The 12,398-nt window shown below is 52.4% G+C and overlaps 8 protein-coding genes across 8 annotated transcripts; 4 read left to right on the forward strand and 4 right to left on the reverse strand.

Annotated features, from left to right (window-relative positions):
• Positions 1–436: 436 nt before the first annotated feature.
• SNOG_16422 (hypothetical protein) lies at positions 437–1,625 on the reverse strand (the record flags this gene model as incomplete). Its single annotated transcript, XM_001806485.1, has 3 exons — positions 1,423–1,625; positions 724–1,372; positions 437–671 (listed from the first exon to the last, which is right to left on the reverse strand). Exons 1-3 carry the CDS (start codon positions 1,610–1,612, stop codon positions 437–439), a joined length of 1,074 nt encoding a protein of 357 aa, XP_001806537.1. The 5' UTR covers positions 1,613–1,625.
• A 612-nt stretch (positions 1,626–2,237) lies between these two features.
• On the reverse strand, positions 2,238–3,929 carry SNOG_16423 (hypothetical protein; the record flags this gene model as incomplete). The annotated part of the gene is made up of 3 exons (XM_001806486.1): positions 2,238–3,542; positions 3,595–3,697; positions 3,747–3,929. The coding sequence occupies 3 exons, from the start codon at positions 3,927–3,929 to the stop codon at positions 2,317–2,319; spliced, it is 1,512 nt and encodes a 503-aa protein (XP_001806538.1). The 3' UTR covers positions 2,238–2,316.
• Positions 3,930–4,050: 121 nt separating this feature from the next.
• On the forward strand, positions 4,051–4,254 carry SNOG_16424 (hypothetical protein; the record flags this gene model as incomplete). Its single annotated transcript, XM_001806487.1, has 2 exons — positions 4,051–4,089; positions 4,147–4,254. The coding sequence occupies 2 exons, from the start codon at positions 4,051–4,053 to the stop codon at positions 4,252–4,254; spliced, it is 147 nt and encodes a 48-aa protein (XP_001806539.1).
• Positions 4,255–4,314: 60 nt separating this feature from the next.
• On the forward strand, positions 4,315–5,304 carry SNOG_16425 (hypothetical protein; the record flags this gene model as incomplete). The annotated part of the gene is made up of 1 exon (XM_001806488.1): positions 4,315–5,304. The coding sequence occupies one exon, from the start codon at positions 4,315–4,317 to the stop codon at positions 5,302–5,304; it is 990 nt and encodes a 329-aa protein (XP_001806540.1).
• A 283-nt stretch (positions 5,305–5,587) lies between these two features.
• On the reverse strand, positions 5,588–6,006 carry SNOG_16426 (hypothetical protein; the record flags this gene model as incomplete). Its single annotated transcript, XM_001806489.1, has 2 exons — positions 5,588–5,834; positions 5,882–6,006. The coding sequence occupies 2 exons, from the start codon at positions 6,004–6,006 to the stop codon at positions 5,588–5,590; spliced, it is 372 nt and encodes a 123-aa protein (XP_001806541.1).
• Positions 6,007–6,557: 551 nt separating this feature from the next.
• SNOG_16427 (hypothetical protein) lies at positions 6,558–7,488 on the forward strand (the record flags this gene model as incomplete). The annotated part of the gene is made up of 3 exons (XM_001806490.1): positions 6,558–6,692; positions 6,741–7,001; positions 7,066–7,488. The coding sequence occupies 3 exons, from the start codon at positions 6,558–6,560 to the stop codon at positions 7,486–7,488; spliced, it is 819 nt and encodes a 272-aa protein (XP_001806542.1).
• A 1,272-nt stretch (positions 7,489–8,760) lies between these two features.
• SNOG_16428 (hypothetical protein) lies at positions 8,761–9,606 on the forward strand (the record flags this gene model as incomplete). Its single annotated transcript, XM_001806491.1, has 1 exon — positions 8,761–9,606. One exon carries the CDS (start codon positions 8,761–8,763, stop codon positions 9,604–9,606), a length of 846 nt encoding a protein of 281 aa, XP_001806543.1.
• A 917-nt stretch (positions 9,607–10,523) lies between these two features.
• On the reverse strand, positions 10,524–11,624 carry SNOG_16429 (hypothetical protein; the record flags this gene model as incomplete). Its single annotated transcript, XM_001806492.1, has 3 exons — positions 10,524–10,639; positions 10,692–11,151; positions 11,196–11,624. 3 exons carry the CDS (start codon positions 11,622–11,624, stop codon positions 10,524–10,526), a joined length of 1,005 nt encoding a protein of 334 aa, XP_001806544.1.
• Positions 11,625–12,398: the final 774 nt, after the last annotated feature.

Here is a 12,398-nt window from a genome sequence, read left to right on the forward strand (position 1 = left end):
GGATGGGAAGAGGGGTGTGGAAGGGGATGGGAAGAGGGGTGTGGAACTTCAGGGAGAGAAGCGAAGGTATGCGAAGTTGCAATTATAAGAAAACTTTGGGTGAGACATGACTCTCGTTAACCGCGTAGGTGTCGCGCGGAGGTGGAGAGAAACCTCGGTCCACGCGAAACGTGGGGTTTGTGGAGTTAGCGCGCTTGTGCCGCACAGGGCGCGCGTCAGGAACTTCGTATCGGTGAAATGCTTATTTTAACTTTGTTGCTTGCTTGGAGGTGATCACATAGGTTGAGCTTCTGTGGTACTGAGGAAGAGCGTCACTCAGGGGCGGTCATTCATCATGTCGTCAGGGTATACATTATCTAATGCTCTTTCGAGATTCTATATGTGGAAGATCATCGTGGCTGGGCAATGTACGAGCCAGATGCGGTCCTCTACCACTCTAATTCTCCAAAACATACCTGTACCTCGCCTTTCCATCAACCATATCGAGGACAGCCTGGTTCGCCTCCTTCATGCTACGCTTCTGGATCCACGGCTTGACCTTCTTGTCAGCGGCAAGCTGGAGCATCTCTGCGATCTCATCGGGCGAACCGATGGCAGATCCGCCGACCTTGATTCCGGTGCCGATGAGAGTGAAGGCGTTGATGGGCGGGAGGTTGCCGCCATCAGGAGCACTAAGAAAATGTTAGCCATCAGCCATTCAAAATTAAGAAGGAGGACACATACCCAACCTGGATGAACGTGCCCTTGGTCTTCAACAGACTCAAGTATTCGTTCAGAGGCATCTTTTCGCTTGAAACCGTGCAGACAATCAAGTCAAGAGTCTGCTTGTTGTGCTTGGCCCAGTCTTTATCCTCGTCGGTGGAAATGTATTGATCCGCACCAAGCTTAAGCACATCGTCGCGCTTCTCTGCTTTTCTTGAGATACCAACGACCTTGTCAGCTCCGAGAGCCTTGGCGAAAAGGACACCAAAGTGGCCTAGACCGCCGACACCAACGATACCGACAGTCTTGCCAGGGCCGCAGCCATAGTTCTTCAATGGTGAGTAAACAGTGATTCCACCACACAGCATAGGCGCCGCATCAGCGGAGTCAAGACCGTCGGGGATGTTGAAGACGAAGCGGTTGTGCGTGCGGTTGTGTGTTGCGTAGCCACCATATGACTTGCCCTCATCACCAGGGTACACAGAGCCATACGTGCCAACGAGGCCGCGGCTACAGTGGTTCTCCACGCCCTGAGAGCAGTCTGGACAATCTTTTTGCAGGCAAGAGCGAGCCTGAGCGCCGACACCGACGCGGTCACCCTCCTTTACATGTTTGACGTTCTTTCCGACCTTGACCGCCTTGCCGATGATTTCGTGACCAACAACGCAGGCTAGGTAGTTCGTTAGTCATTTGTAATGGAAATTGTGGAAGGGAGCGTACGGTATGGGGTTGGACTCCAGCCAGACTTGAGCGTGTGCAAGTCTGAGCCACAGATACCGCAGCAGTCGATTTTGATGTCGACGTCGTCCTCAGTCCACTTCTTAGGCTCGAAGTCGCCCCACTGCATCTTGCCATCGACGGAGTCTTTGTCCTTTCCGAGCCAGCCCTGGAACTTTGTGTCTGTCGCCATTTTGGGTGTGATTCTGTGGTCTGGTAGTGTCTAGATAGTGTTGTGTGGGATTTGGCGGAAGTAAGAAGCGAGGAAGAAGTGTTCTGCACGGTTTGTCTGGTCGTCACCCCGCCCTCTCACCACAGTTATATACCACAATTTTCGGACCCTGCATAGCTTCCCTATGACGTTCGCACACGTACTCGTCCGTAGAAAATTCCATATCTTGAAGTGTGGGTACACCCGCACATGCCAATTGGCTACGGCAGTACCGGCGCCGTTCCCGTCATAGATAGAGCCCTTGCAGCGGACCCTAGGAGCCGCAAGGTTGCCCCAAGATGAGAAGCTACGAAAAGTTTCGGCCCTATTTACGTCATGAGTCGTAGAATTGCTCGCTGTTGTCGGTTAGCGTGGGCCCAACTTATTGGCTAGAACAAAATCTCGCGAATCGTGTCGGAGACAACGGAGTTAGAAGGCATCCCCCGTGGGGCATGATCGGCGTTTATGTACTCTGCTGATATGTTGTGACAATTGCTCGGAAGATCGATGCTTTTAGGTATGGCTTGAACTGCAGCTGCACCAAGATGTGGGTCAGAAGCATACATCCGTGGAAAGCGGCCGAGGTTCATGTCAAAAGCTGATGCTGTGGGTGAATATGATGCTCGGAATTGGTAGAGTGGTGATTATTTTTGACGTGAAAAGTGCTTCGCAATGGTAAGTGCGAGCTATTTGAAACGTTCGTATTGTCCCTCCTCTTGCAGCCTCTTATTGACGCGTTCTATGACATCCGCATCGTACAGCTCCTCAAGCTTCTTATCGCCCTTGAGCACCTCCTTCTCGTGCCTGCCAGCCTCCTCTTTGGTCATCAAGACCAACTGATTCATCTTGACTGTGCTCGCTTTTTGCCCTGGTGTGCTTTCGTCGACGAAATTTGCTGTCGGTTTTGTCCATCTGCTCAGCTGCAGGCGGGTGGATAGACTGCTGATGATGCTACGTCCATTGTATACCTCTTCTACGAGATAGCCGACGTCGCTCTGTGTGATGGGGATCTTCAATCCTTGTGCATCGTGTATGAAGAGCGTTTTGGCTAGGCGTTCCTCTGACCCCTGGAGAGCGCCCAAGATGCCATCGTACATCTTGTCGCGAGACTTGGAAGGCAGGTAGTCGTGTGGGTAGCCAGATATGGCAAGGATGACATGATTTGCGACTGCAAGACCAAAGATGGCCGGCATAGTTCCAAGCACAGGTAAGATGCGGACTCGGAAGTCTGCGAGCACGCCAAGCTCTCCAACATTGCCTCTAGCGAATTCTTCTTGGGCTAGCGGTTGCAGCTCAGCCTTTCCCGGACCAGGTCTTTCGGTTGAGAAGACGACTGGTATGCCATCGTTGACACCCAGCAGACGCAGCTTCCTTCGTGTCGACTTGGACAGCGGGTCGTCTGTGCTTGCGGAGATATCGCCAATGAATATCCTCGTTGGGTCCGATTTGCATCCTGCACCCATGGAAGAGATGACCTTGATGTTGTTCTTGTAGCAGTAGTTCAGCAAGGCTACCTTACTGTCGATGTTGTCTATGGCATCGATGACAAAGTCTGGTTGCTGTCCATTAAGGTCTGCTAGCTGCGCTGCAGCGGTTTGCTCACCGAAGAGCTCGTTGCGGCACTCGAAGTGGGTCCAAGGAGTGATTTGCTCGAGCCTCTTGCGAAGAGTATGTACTTTGGAGGTTCCGACATCCGCAAGTGTCGCAACAGCATGGCGGTTGAGTGAAGAGAGCGTGACTTGGTCGAAGTCGATCAGTCGAATTTTGGCACATCCTGACCGTGCGAGTGCTGCCGTAGCATGCGAGCCAACGCCACCGCATCCGACCACAATGACAAAGGCATTCCTTAGCTTTGCTAGACCCTCATCGGTGAGAAAGACCCTGTTCCTGGCCAGTTGTTCGAGGATAAGGTCTGTTGATATATCAGTGTCGTGCGAGTACCCGAATAAACAGATTACGCATACCGTCGTCATAGTCGCCCTTCCTTGCTCTTGCAGCCAATGCCGTACTCCGCTCGTCTTCTTTGCTGGGAGCGAAGACACTGGATGCAGCACCGTATTCAGTCAACTTCAGATGTCAGCTATGTCATGTGGTTGTTGTTGCTCGCTTAGCCTACTCTCTGCGCGTGATGCGCATCATCAATATCTGGTATCGATCCTTTCAGCTCCGCGACTCTGTACATGCGCCTGGCTTGCTGAAATCCGAGAATGGTGCTTGCAACTACCGCACCTGACACCACTGCGGTTGTAATGAGCTGTGCATTGCGAGACTCAGTCGCCTTGGAGATCCAAGAGGACATGCCGATATGGATGTGAAGTTAACAGAAAGAAACACACGCTCTACAAATACGAAATCATGTATGGATGAAAAGGATGTCAGGTATCAGAGAGTAAGGGAACTGTCGCTCGACATGCGTAACAATGACTTGGCAGATGTGCGGCTCGAAGACGAGGATGCAGGTGTGAGACTAGCGCAAAAATGTTAGCTCCAGAAATATTGCGGATGACCTTGGACAGAAAGGAATAGCCGCCAGCGAACCAGACAAGCACGCCTCGACGCGTCTGAGACACCCTTCACGCGCCGTTCGAGCCTCGGGTCCCGTGGGACAGTCTGGCAATCCATAAGAGGTTTCGACTCCACCTCTTCATCAAGATCACTCGCTTCCAACCTCCGACACCACCACCATGTCGAAAGTGACATTCGCTATCATCGCAGCAGGCGGTGCGGCAGCCGGCGCAGCTGCAACAGCCGCGCTGCTTTCCACAAAGAAAGAGCCTCCGCGTCCCACAGTCACAACAACCACAACAACCGTGACCGGCCCACCACGGCCAGTATCCTCCGTGCCAGCCATCCCCACCCCGGCCGCCGCCGCTCGCAAAGCCCTCGTCGACCCCAATGGCATCTTCCAATACGGATTCCCCGGCCCCGTAAACGACCTCCGCCCCGCCGCCTCCCTCACCTCCACCTACGACCGACGCACGCGCAACCCAGCGTGGGTTGCCGAACACATCACGCCCGAGTCGCTCGCCCACAGCAACGCCGACCGTAAACACAGCGTCTTCGTCGAGGACATCTCGATCCCCGAGATGTTCCGCGCCAAGCTGAAGGACTACTTCCGCAGCGGCTATGACCGCGGCCACCAGGTGCCCGCGGCCGACGCAAAGTGGAGCCAAGAAGCCATGGACGACACGTTTGCGCTGAGCAACATGTGTCCGCAGGTGGGCGACGGGTTCAATCGCGACTACTGGGCGCACTTTGAGGACTTTTGCAGGAGGCTGACACATACCTATCCGTCGGTTAGAATTGTGACCGGCCCGCTGTATCTACCCAAGCGTGAGCAGGATGGCAAGTGGCGCGTGAGCTACGAGGTTATTGGGAACCCGCCGAATGTGGCGGTGCCGACGCATTTCTACAAGGTCATTTTCGCCGAGGATGGGAAGCTGGGGGGCAAGGTGGCGCTGGGGGCGTTCGTGCTGCCAAATGACCGCATCGCGAACACCAAGCCGTTGACGGACTTTGAGGTGCCGATTGAGGCGGTGGAGAGGGCGAGTGGGCTGGAGTTTGCGACGAAGCTGGCGCCGGAGAGGAGGAAGAGGTTATGTCAGGAAGTTAGCTGCTCGACGGTTGTCAAGGAGTATGCGCAGAGGCAGAAGAGCTTCGGTAAGGGACAGTAAGTGCCCTAGATGATGTGATGCGGTCAGGCTTTTTTTCATTGAATATGGCTGAGGTCCATGAGCATAGCATTGCGATCAATTGATGACGCAGCCCACTAAAGTGAGGCTCGCTTTATGAGTACAGTACTGTACAAACATCTCGTCCCATATATGATGCCGTATCACAGGTGAGGTCCCATGCTTTCTACTCATACATGCAAGCCCGAAGGAAATCGTAAGACGTCGTCATCCAAGCTTTCCGCCATTCCCATTCCCATTCTCATCCCCCCCATTTCTTCCTAGTCTAGATGTTCTGCACCCCATTCTGACTCTCCCGCTGTATCCTCGCCACATACTGCTTCGACACGGTATTCCACGCACCCATGTACTTCTCCATGCAGCTCGTGAAGCACGTCTCCTCGCCCTTGGACAGCGAGGCATTGGGTTTCGGCACGCAGCGCTCGAAGCAGTGCTCGTTCAGCTTCTCGACGAGCAGGCGCGCATTCTGCATCGCAGCTTCTTGCTGGATCTGGCGCATGATTTGCGTTTTGCTGCGAATATTAGCGTCGTGGCGAGCAATTGGGGCTAAGATACGCACGGGTCGTTGGGAAAGGCAGACATGCCGGAAGCGCCTAATGAGTCCATGTTGCTGTGTGTGGGGTTGTGTGCGTGAGTGAATTGCTCTTGGTGTTGCAAAAAGTTGTCGACGTCAACGGGCTCCATGTCCGCACTTGTCCGCATTTCTCGTTAGCGCCTGCTCCGCTGCAAGACCCCTGCACGTAATTGCGGAAAGGCCACGCTCACCACCGCGGCCAAGTTCGCGAACGTCCAACCGCTGAAACCAGTCCAATCCACTTGACTGTGTCTCTCTGTCCTCCCGTTCTTCTGGCTGCACGCTTTCATTGCGCCGCTTCTTTTGTAGAAATTACTCGGAGCAGCAGGCTTCGTTTTCTTTCATTCTTTCTGCGACTGAACCTGGAGTGAGCAGCTTGGGGAGGGAAAGTCATTGAGCTGCCATGGTATTCGCAAAGTCATGGTCGGGCTTGTGCCTGCTGGCAGGGAGTCTGACGGGCGCAATCGCGCGGTCGGGAGGCTTGATTGAGGATCCTAACATCAAGGCTATCTCAGTGAGTGTGCTGCATTGATGCTTTGCGAGGTACTTTGCTAACATGATACAGTTACGGACACACAGCCTCGAGCCCGTAAGTCGCCCACAAATACACGTCTCGAATGCAGCCAGGGTCTAACAAGAACAGCCATACCTCGACTCGGATATGCAATCGCGATGGTGGGACTTTGGCGGAGACACCATCATCCGCACCGACAAGTACGTCCGCCTCGCCTCAGACAAAGCCTCGCGCGACGGCTGGATCTTCTCACGAGTCCCGTTGACCGCGACAAACTGGGAGGTACATGATATCCATCATAATCCCGTCTTCACCAGCTCACGCGACTAGATTGTCTTCGAATTCAAGATCCATGGCCAGGGTAATCTCTATGGCGATGGCTTCGCCATGTGGCTCACCAAGCAGCGCGCGCAACCCGGCAATGTCTTTGGCCACACGGACAAGTTCGAGGGCCTCGGCCTCTTCTTCGACACGTACAAGAACAACCGTCCAGGCACCGTCTTTCCCTACATCATGGCGATGAATGGCGACGGACAGACTGCCTATGATAAGGACAACGACGGCAAGTCCAACGAAGTCGCCGGATGTTCTGTGAGTTTACCAAACCTCTACTTGGACCTAATCAAAAGAGTGGTCACTAATATCCCATGTGAAGGCCCGAGGCATCCGCAACGCCCAAGTCCCCACCATCGCCAAACTCACCTACTTCCAAGACGAATACCTCAAGCTCGAGCTCCAGTACAAATCCGTCGACGAATGGACCACCTGCTTCGACATCCCCAACTTCAAAGTCCCGCCCGTCGCATACCTGGGCTTCTCCGCTGAGACCGGCGAACTGTCAGACAACCACGACATCATCACCGTCAAGTCGCACAACCTATACAGGAAGAACCCCGGTGCGAATTCCGGCGTCAATCCCAACACGGGCAAGAAGACGGCCAGCAGCATGACACGGGAGCGCGAGAGCAGCGGTAGCTGGACGTGGTTCTTGGTCAAGTTTGTGCTGTTTGGACTCGCGCTGACGGGCGCGTATGTCGGGTACACAGTCTACCGCACCAAGCAGAGAGATCGATTCTAGGCGAACGACAACGCGGAACTTGGGGGCTCGCCTGAAGGTTCGAGGGGTTTACGTCGACGACAAAAGAAGAAGGTCAGGTTTGAAGATGACTGCGTGGGTTTGTACAGGGTGCGCTGAATGAAGATTGGGGGGGGTTGGACATATTGCTTGAGCGCATTGCTAGTTCGAGGAGAGCAAGAGGGGGGGAAGGTACCTATAGTGTATACAGCGGAAATTCCTACACGTAAATTCTTGTACTGAATTACTTGAAAAGGTGGGTCATGGGTGAGGGGATGTATCCGCTTTCTTAGAATCTTTGCCTCGTATAGAATGAAGAGGTAGAATTCAGCTGAGCGGACGTGTGTTGCAGATGCAAGAAGGCCGAGTGTTGATATTGCATCCGTTTTAGATGACGCGGGTTGATTAACAATGGGAGTGCGTTGTTTGGTCATGATGTGCGTGATGCGTGTGTCTTTTACTTCCGCTCATTCCCCAAAGAAAGATTGGCAGGATGTGTTTCTACGAAAGAACAAAGTCCAACCTCTCCGAAAGGACTTCTTGCGATGAAAAAACTCATCCTCTCCGTCTGCGATGTGCTCGTTCTTTCGCTACAACAAATGCAGGTGTTGACGAGAGCAGACTTGTTGGCCAGCAGGGGTAAACACCCGAGACTGCAGAGCTTTCAAACTCGTCGTCGCGTTGATTGCGGCTTAGCGTGCGTACATGGGCGAAGCGAAGATACTGCGTTGGGCGAGTTTGTGTGGGAAGTGTGGAAAGCATCGTGTCGGGTCCTCAACCCGCCCCGACCAGGGATGGCATGATGTCGGGTCGAAAAGGTGGGGGCTGCTGGGATGGGACTAGCGTTGAGGGGTGTTGTTGGCTTTCCAGGTTTGGATTATGCCATCATCCGTAATGCAACGTCTTCATTTTTCCAACCGGTGAAGAGCATAGTGGATTATGACTACGAATCCGGTTAGTGAAAATCAGGGTGGTGAAGGCAGTGCTGTACGATTCTGTTTGTAGTGCGGCTGTGTTGTGACTGCCTCATACCTGCACCTCCAGCCTTGACAAATTCAATCTCTTCTCCGGCCTTTCCCTCTCAATATCCTTTCTGAACATGCTTTTTATCTGAATGCCTTTATTTTGAAATCTGCTTCCTCTCTGAGCTTCTTCCATGTTCGACATCAGTCTCAACGACGCTACTCTGCGCAATGCGTGCTGTACCACTGCACGAGCTCTGTTCCCCGCAGACAGCCACCACATGATATTCCTCGCTACTTCGAATCAACAAGGATGATGGTTTCTCCATACCAACCGCTGGATTCAAAAGCCGAACAAATTCGGATGGCAGTATTGGCACCCGGCAAATCCGATGATGTCATCGACATTCTGTTGCGCGTAGAAAGCCTTCCCAAGGATAGTGTCAAGGAGTTACAGTTTGAGGCCATCTCATACGTCTGGGGCAATGAGCAATTTCCGCACACGATCCAGATTAACGGCAACACCATGCCCATTGGCCTAACTCTGGATCACGCACTTCATCAGTCTCGCTGTTTGGACAAGGAACGAGTCTTCTGGGTCGACGCTTTGTGCATCAATCAGGCAGATACCTTTGAGCGAAATTCTCAGGTGCAACTAATGGGCCGCATCTATTCTTCAGCGACTACAGTATTGATATGGCTTGGCTGTGGCGATGAAGATGAGGTGAAGGCGATGCAAATGATCACGAGCCGGGAGCATTGGAACCTCGAAATGCGTCAAATCTTGACTCGTATCTTCCAGGGCCCTTGGTTCCGTCGCGTGTGGGTGGTCCAAGAACTTGTTCTGGCCAGAAACGACCCCTTAGTATACGTTGGGCCGGCTTCGATATCATATTTAACTCTGTGGACACAGATCTATGGTAGTCGGAGACACCACTTCGGCCTTGCCCCCGAATCTTTGGCCGAAGAACCCCAAGACGTCAATTACAAGCGATTCCTGAGGGCAACCCGCCCTTTTAGCAAGCTCAGTTCGATGAGAGACGACAGAACGTGTAGCTTCGCTGCAAACATTCTCAACACTTCCCAATTAAAAGCCACGGATCCTCGCAACAAGGTCTTCGGCATACTTGGATTCTCGTACTTCCCAACGTATCCTTGAGTAGTGACGCCTCATTACAACAAGACTGTTGCGGAATTCCTAATTGACACCAGCATGCTATTGATCAAGCACGATCCTTTGGAGCTATACGGCCGGCTTCCACTCCACCCTTTACGCGATGAACACATGTCAGAACTTTGCAGCCCCCTCGGCCTGCCCACCTGGGCTTTCGATCCAGACATCAACACGCGTTATAGCGATTCTCGACACAGATACAATCAGCCAGAACATTTTTATCAACACCACAGCCGTCAATACCGACCACTCTATAAATTCCAGTCTCTCGCTTGCCTTTCTCCGGACAATGTGCTGCGAACCGTCGGAAAGATCATCGGTACCATCGTCGACACCTCTGGAGAATTGTTACGTAACACAGAAGAGAAATTAGCGCCAACTGACGCGAATTTGGCATTATTCTCCGTCATGGGAAAAATTTACGATACTATGATGAAACCCCAGTGTGTCTCACATGTGCAATTGTGGCGCATATTCGACGAATCGTCACGAGATAAAGCCACTGAGGCAGATTGCCAGGAGACGTTCAGGTCTTCCGAGAACTCTTGGTATCGAGATCGTCCCTTCGATAACATCACATTTGTAACGGATGGAGGTCGTGTGGGTTTAGCAAATCATCCGGATATGCTAGATGGGATTCGTCCCGGCGACGACGTTGTCGGGCTATTTGGCGTAAATCATACATTCATCTTACGGCAAGTCGGACGGAGCGATAAACATCCAATGAAAAATATCGCACATGTTGTTGGGCACATTATGTGTCATCCTAAATTGAGGACCGCAGCATACGGAACTACGGAGGACGACATTTGGGAGGACCTGGAACACTAAAGCCTGCAAAATTATAGGATCATATGAGAAGTTTCATTCGTTCTTTCTTCCTCGACGTACTGGCGATGCATCTATACATAGACGACTCTCACCTCTGGCCCCTCGATTTTTTTCACCTTGCGGCGCTCCCACCAATACATCAGTCCGGCAAATATGCCAGTAACGGCTCCCAGACCGACGAAAGTGCCTGTTCAATCGAGGATTAGCCAAGAACACGGTGTATGCCAAAAACAGCTTACCGGTAGCCCACGATGGTCGATCAATTCTATTATACCCCCATAAATAATAAGAAAGCAAAGCCTGCAGCGCCGTGTTCAACACCATCATATTCACCACAAATGCCAACTTCCAGAGCGCAGTCGGAGGTGCCCTCACACCGTTGGATGCAACCGTATCTTTCTCATGTTCAACAGCAACGGCTTCGGTGTACTCCTCGCTGGGTCGGAACCAGCCCTTGTTCTGCTGCGTTAGCCGATACATGGCATGTTTATCATGGAAGTGGATGGCCCGGACTGTCCAATACCAATCTCGAAAGCGCCACGGTGCGAGACCGAAGCCAGTGACGCAGAATAACGCGTTGAGGATCTGGGTGTCGATCTCAATCCAGATCTTGCGTTGCGAGCTGTTGTCGTCGGCTGTGGGGTGGTTCATTGCCGGTACGGCTTTGGAGATCAGGATGACGAGCATAAGTCCCCATCCCTTGCGAATCAGCATGATTACATATGCGAGTACGGAAGACTTACAACGATGTTCAGGCAGTATATCGTGATCCAAAAACCCCAAAACGTCTTGAAGAACTTCCAAAACGCCTTCAGCCCATTCAAGACTGTTGGTCCCCATCCCTTCTTCGCCCCATCATCCTGAGTTTCTTGAAACGTATGATTCGCATGCTTTGGCATCTCCTGTTGCTCTAGTGCGGGAATTGCTCCTGCTGTGACTAGTTCAATCAATTCGACGTCTGCATTTTGATCAGGCTTTGCTATCCGCATCGAGTGGCCATGCTCGTCGTTTGATCCCCCTATATACGATTCACGCAATTCAGTCAAGGTTGAGGCTTGTGCGATCGCTGTTCCCGTGGCTTGTCGCTTGCCGAGTTGGGGAGTGCCGTTTGCGAGGGTGATGGAGATCGCGCGCGTGCGACCAAGGAGGTCTGACGGGGGTTTCTGTGCCATGCTGCCTTTTCGAATCGATCCTGTGTATTAGTGGAGTAACAAAGATATATAAGAAAAGTGCAATGGACGGATGGTATGCAGCCAGCCACTGACGACCATCCGCATTCGTCCGGTCTAGTATCTACACGGTAGTCAGGGGTCCCCATGACCTACATAGACAACTTCCGTTGTCGTGCAGTATGATCGACTGGAGCAGATTCCTTGTCACAACAAATTGTGGGGTAGGGCACAGGGTGATATCCAACTTCTACGAAGTAGATGAGCAATGAAAGATTAATCGCATCAGCACCTATCGCTGGATCATCTTTTGCGCGTTCTGCACACTTTCACAGGATGCTGCATACGTGTCTCTGCGCCCGACCATTCGCACGGAATCAGGGCCGATTGATACTGTTCCATCGGTCGTTGCAGCTACCTACGGACATAGTCGTCCTGCCCAGACTCAAGAGCGACCGAAGCCACTAGCACACCGTATACCGTATTGCGTTGCGCAGGTGCCCCGTGCTGACTTCAAAAGACGTACGTTATTCGGTTGCAATTCACGCGAACAAGGAACCAATTGTATCATAATCTTAACGTTAATAGTACATGTTTCACGTGCGGAAGCTCTGGAAGTCCGAGAGCCGGGTTCTTGGGGACCATGCGCCAAAAGTTTCCATGGCTAGTGCTGACCTCGGAACGTACTCCACCCATACCGTGCACGGACACCGGGCGCCCAGAGACACCGGGCGCCTACCTATTAATATTATTGCGATCTTAAACTTAAAGCTATAT

Source organism: Parastagonospora nodorum, assembly GCF_000146915.1.
Source record: "Parastagonospora nodorum SN15 chromosome Unknown scaffold_47, whole genome shotgun sequence".
Classification (NCBI taxonomy): Eukaryota; Fungi; Ascomycota; class Dothideomycetes; order Pleosporales; family Phaeosphaeriaceae; genus Parastagonospora; species Parastagonospora nodorum.